General features: G+C 35.9%; 1 protein-coding gene across 1 annotated transcript; it reads right to left on the bottom strand.

The window, feature by feature from the left end:
- Positions 1 to 704: 704 nt before the first annotated feature.
- Positions 705 to 5,260, bottom strand: LOC125863009 (probable methyltransferase PMT15). Its single transcript, XM_049543149.1, has 6 exons — positions 4,305 to 5,260; positions 2,538 to 2,748; positions 2,135 to 2,432; positions 1,431 to 1,823; positions 1,283 to 1,360; positions 705 to 1,206 (listed from the first exon to the last, which is right to left on the bottom strand). The coding sequence occupies exons 1-6, from the start codon at positions 5,001 to 5,003 to the stop codon at positions 969 to 971; spliced, it is 1,917 nt and encodes a 638-aa protein (XP_049399106.1). The 5' UTR covers positions 5,004 to 5,260; the 3' UTR covers positions 705 to 968.
- Between the last annotated feature and the right edge of the window lie 564 nt (positions 5,261 to 5,824).

The following is a 5,824-nucleotide window of genomic DNA, read 5'->3' as shown; positions in this document are numbered from 1 at the left end:
TAATTATATGTCATGTCATTGATGTGTGGATTATTGTATTCTTCTATGTTTTTTGAGCTATAAGTAATGGTTGCTCCATTATTTGGTTATTTAATTTTCATTGGACATGAATTATGCCCTTATTTGGTCACTGTAAAATCGATAAGCTAAGGTTCTCACGTAGAGCTGTCAATATGGAATGGGATGTGCTTAGTCCATACAAACTTTAAAATTTGATGCGTCAGGTTGGATTGACTCATCATTTTGATGGACTATAAAATAGTCAGCCCAATTCATTACTGTGTGGATTGTTGTTTGAAGTGGCCCAATCCACTTTAAAAAATATATAATCTTATCATTTTTATAAATTCTAATTCTAATTTAAAATGCTAACACGAATATTTACAAGATAATATTAAATGGTTTTACAACTTTCTAACCAAGTCTCAAACTCAACAAATAAAACAATCCTAATAATACACATTAAGTTTGAGACAGAAAGCTTCTGCAAAACTAAATAACTTTTATGTGATATATACAACTCAAACAAAATAGAGATCATAATAAGATAACTAAACAGTAACGGACTAACAATACAATTAGCTAAATAGAAATATTAACTTAATTTTGTTCCAAACATATCACGATAAAACACACACACAGAAAAAAGATAAGACAATAATTGGATTCATCCACTAAAATGTGGTAAATTCAAATTGTACAATTCTAAGATTAGATTCCAATTGATTTACTGTAGAAGAAAACAATCTAGAGTCATTTAAACACTAATATCATCTAAAATCTGGTTTCTATACCAAATTTTGCATTTCACAGTATGTAAGATTCAAAATCTCAGGGAAAAACCTCAATATCCACTTGTTTATTTTGAATCCAAAAGATAGAGAGGTTAATGAAACGCCTATAGAAGAAACAAAAAACTTATCAACAAAAGTAAGTAAAGAATTGGCCCTAGCCACAGTATAGAATACTCATTGTTTATCTTGATCAGGTGCTGGTGCTGGTGCTGTCCAATACAGTTTAGTAGCAATTAGAAGCTTTTCTCTAACATGAGGACCGCCTTCGTGATCAACCATCCTGCTTTCCCATTGTAGTCCGTCTAATATGCTCTTCACGTTTACCAAAACATCCACATCGTCTCGGAATATTGCACTGCCTTGTGGCCTTAATACTCTATCCATTTCCAATAATATATCTTCCATTTCACATCTGCAATACATAAATGTCAGTCACAACATTCAAGAAACATTCCTCCAGAAATGTGAACCTCCCAAACGTTAATTACCTGTCCTGGTATAGGGTGAAGATCGAATCAGCATGTATGAAGTCGTAAGTTCTTGGATATGTTGACATTGCCTCACACCTAAACGAAAACAGCATTCATCAGTCACAATTAGCAAAAATGAACTTTATACAGGAGCAGTAGGCTTTACCAGCTTTGGTATGTTCCAATTAAACCACGTTCAAAGATAACTCCAAGAGTATTGACTTCAGCCTCAGTGGGGACGATGTTCATGACCCAAACTGGATCATCAACAAGTGCAGCTGCAAATCCTCCCAGCCAAGCATTCATGTCAAGTATGTTACGGTACCTTCCACGTTCTGCTAATTGACTGTCCAATGCCTTGTAGTGGGCGACTCTCTTCTTCCACAATTCTGTACCTTCAGAGAACCCCTCTGCAGTAACTCCCTCTATACTAGAACTAGCAATCCTAGGAGGGACCGTAGTTAATCTTTCTGGCCAATTCGCCAGCGGCCCTCCAGCGACATCTTTAACGCTAGACACTTCAGGAAGTGGACTCAAACAAGAATCTATCTTGGTGTACCTGGAGGATTAAAGTTATCAATAAACACATTTAAGGAATACTAATTTATTCTTCTTCATTTGTGGAGCATAGTTTTGATTTCATTAAGTTGGACATTTTTTTATCAGGTATGGTAACTTTCTACACTTAAGTGTGTCGAATAGTTTGGTACTTTGAAAGGTCTATGCAGCTAAAGGTCTCTTTTAGAAACTTTGTTCAAGAAATTCATATACGAAAGAACAACGTGTCCTGTGGGATGTGATGCAGGAATGTGGAGTCTCCTAAAGTCTAACCTTGGTTGAATTATAATCATTCGAGTAGTAGAATATTACCATGCTTTGTCGGGATCTTGTTCCTGGCAAAAGGGTGGCTTCCTGAAGACCTTTCGGTTAATTTTGCAATGCACATGATTAGTAGGCTTCTGCCAAATTGCTAGGTCACCTCTCTGAGTTACTTTTTTCCAGCATAGGCTTCTTGCAACATTCTCAATTTGATCTTGCTCTGCTTTCAAATCGTCAGCTGTTCTGTTCCAGCCCCTCCAGTGACCTTGCCAGTTAACGGGTGGTCCAGAGAGAATCCAGTATCCACCAGGACGTAAAATTCGATCAACCTCAATTAAATATAGACCATCTGCACCACATCAAATGAATAAAAAAGTAAAATACTAATTAAAAAGATTGATGTTCCTTCATGAAGAAGGAATAGAAAAGGCAAAGGTATGTCATTTGGGATTACCATATTTTCCCCAAGGGATGAGACAGCGAGAACAATGTGCCATATCGAATGCCCTTGCAGGATAAGGTAGCCGATTAGTAGCTAATATGCCAATCAATGCTGGAACTCCTCGCTCGAGGGCAAATTGAACTTGAGCTTCATGTGTATCTTTAGGTGCAAAGGAAATTGGAAGGATGTCTCTAGAAAGCAAGTAAGCACCCCAACTAGCAACCTGAAGTTGCGTAAGGTAAAATTATAGCTCATATGGTTAAGGAAAACAAAAGCTATTGAAAATTGTAAACAAACAGAAAAACTTAAAGGATTCAATTTTGACGTTGTATATACAATTTAATCTTTTTCACACGACCCCCTCGTGTCCCCTAGCTCCACCCCTGGTATACTGATACACTCCATTAAATTGTGGATCCTCCCATTGATTGTTCAAATTTTATTAAGCATGGACTTTCCACAAAATGTAATGTTAGTAAAAACTTTTGCTCAAAATTTGGATCATTTGAGAATTCAGTTCAACCAGCTCAGTCAAGAATAAAGTTATTTGTGGACCACTTTTAATGAAATAAGCACAATGCAACTTCTATAATTAGCTTGTTAATTTCAATAAAATTGCAATTAAGGCTTGGTCCAAAGAATGCTTATATCGGAAAAACTAAAACAATTTGGGATTACACTATAAATGTGAAAGCCATAATAACTAATTCTTTCATCGCAAGTTAATCTACAAGTGATTAATTTGTGCTTTTTCTATTTTGGCAAATCAATAAAACATATTCTTTAAGTACAATTGAAGGAAACACACATTTTGGGTTTCAACCAATTGTGGACTCCACTAAGTTTACTAAAAAACAAACTACTTAGCTCTTGTTTCTCTTTTCAAATCAAGTAAACCAATTTACTACCAACCTTTTTACAGTAAGACCAATAATTTCAACTCTAGGAATGAAAATCCCACACTTAATGTATTTCTAGTCATCATCTTGTTCAACCACTACCGACCCACCTTCAACCAACTATCTAGGACCTCTTTTTTTAAAAAAACAAAAAATGAATCGTGGTGTCAAGACCACTCGACTAATTCCACGAAATACATGTCAGTTCCCACCAGCAACATGTACCAGCTAATTATGTTCACCAAGACTAGGACAGTTGGGAATACTATCTTGGACTTCTATTATATATGAAGCATCCACTAAAGTTTAATTGGAAAAAATAACAAAGTCAAATTTATGAAATTCATTATATTTTCTTTTAAAATGAAAGTATGTAGTTTTTGACAACTTCTAAGCCAATACGTTTGAAAACCCATGTGCATTGCCATCAACTTACCTAATTCTATTCTTATTTCTTTTCTTGAAAAGTCAAAGCTTCAAAAAGAAATGTACTCAATAAACTACTTTTCGGGACTATACCATGGAACCCAATATATGCAATACATTTTAAAAATCGAATGTAAATTTCCATAAGAAATACCTAAATGTAAGTCATTTTGTATTTGATTGACAACAAATATTTTAACAAGGAAATGTTGTTTCACCATATCATCATAACAATTATCAACCACATTTAGATATTATTACCGTAAAACTTATCAATTTATGATGAATCATATGTACCAAAAACACTATTTCATTTGCTAGCATTATTGTTAAAAAATTTAAATATTTTTTTGAAGATTATTTTGTTTTTTTTCTATGTAAAATACTACCAGAAAGTAAGTCAACATAAAACTAGGAAAATTCCAAATGAATTCACAAATGTAATAAAACTTACCCCGCAACCGGTATCAATGGCGGTTCTAATGGAACCATCTTTAAGCTTGATCAATTTTCCGATATCATCAATATAAGCATCAGCGCCACGTGGAAACATGGTGCCGCCGCCGGGGAAGGTAAACCGGTCACCCTTAAACCGGACCCAATTCTGTCCGGCTTTCTCAACCGTAAGATGTTTATGCGGAACATTCGCATACCAAACCGAGTCACGACTTTGCGGCCATCGGAACGGCGGTTTATACCCAAACGGCGCCGGAATTCTGCACTTTAACAACTCATTCTTCTCTGGACAATGCCTTTCTCTGTAAGCAAGCATGTTTCTATCGAATTTCAATGATCTCTTCGAGTCTTCACACGGTGTGTATTCGGACAATTCCGGGTTACACGATGGGTAGTGGTTTACACGCGCCGATGATGAGAGTGGTACAAGGTCATCAGCGGTGTGGTGGGCGGTGAAGTCGATGGAAATCGATGAACCGGAATTGGGATTTGTGTTTTTGATTGATGGGTTGCATGGGAAGGTGGGTAAAATGGAGGCGGTTGAGGATAATTGACGGCTGGTTACATCACCACCTTGCGGCCAAAGTCCGATTACATAGAAAGTGCAACAGAGAACAATTGTTGCAGCCACGTAGTAAAGATTAGTTTTCTTGATAATCGATGTAAGGGAGTGTGACAGTTTGGCTAATATCGCCATTGCCACACACAAAAAAAAAAACAGAGCAAACAAAATTCAAAATCGAAAAACAGAGCAAGAAAAATTAAGTTGATGAACTTTGAAATTAGCTCTCTGTTTTTGTGTGCTGAATGGAATTTCTTGGAGAAGGTGATGAGTTATTTGAAGGAATGGGCTGAGGGGTGGGGGGATTGGGTGACGCGCTAACGCGCCGACGCTCCCTCGTGAGTAAAATTGATTGAAGAAAAGAGGGAAATGAAGAAGACGAAAAGGCCACAAGGAAGGGGGAGTATATTTATGGATGAGTGTGCGTGGGTTCAAATGTAAGAATTTATTTTTATTTTTATTTTTGGTAAGAATTTGGAGNATTGCCACACACAAAAAAAAAAACAGAGCAAACAAAATTCAAAATCGAAAAACAGAGCAAGAAAAATTAAGTTGATGAACTTTGAAATTAGCTCTCTGTTTTTGTGTGCTGAATGGAATTTCTTGGAGAAGGTGATGAGTTATTTGAAGGAATGGGCTGAGGGGTGGGGGGATTGGGTGACGCGCCGACGCTCCCTCGTGAGTAAAATTGATTGAAGAAAAGAGGGAAATGAAGAAGATGAAAAGGCGACAAGGAAGGGGGAGTATATTTATGGATGAGTGTGTGTGGGTTCAAATGTAAGAATTTATTTTTATTTTTGGTAAGAATTTGGAGTTTCGGATTTTTTCCCATTTATTAATTACTACTTTTTTCCATAGTTCTCAATTCTATTTAATAAATAAAAAAAATTAAGTTATATTAAAAATATTATCCTTATATAGTGTAATGTAATTTGATCTATTACTATTTGCTTCAT

Source organism: Solanum stenotomum, chromosome 1, assembly GCF_019186545.1.
Source record: "Solanum stenotomum isolate F172 chromosome 1, ASM1918654v1, whole genome shotgun sequence".
Lineage (NCBI taxonomy): Eukaryota > Viridiplantae > Streptophyta > Magnoliopsida > Solanales > Solanaceae > Solanum > Solanum stenotomum.
This window is presented reverse-complemented; position numbering and strand designations above follow the sequence as displayed.

What these genes read in the sequence shown, in the direction of transcription:
- LOC125863009 (XM_049543149.1), bottom strand. Translation starts at nt 5,003, where the DNA reads ATGGCGATATTAGCCAAACTGTCACACTCCCTTACATCGATTATCAAG. An exon ending in CATCCCTTGGGGAAAATATG is followed by an intron (nt 2,433 to 2,537) that starts GTAATCCCAAAT and finishes GATGTGGTGCAG; the next exon opens with ATGGTCTATATTTAATTGAG. An exon ending in ATTGGAACATACCAAAGCTG is followed by an intron (nt 1,361 to 1,430) that starts GTAAAGCCTACT and finishes GTTTTCGTTTAG; the next exon opens with GTGTGAGGCAATGTCAACAT.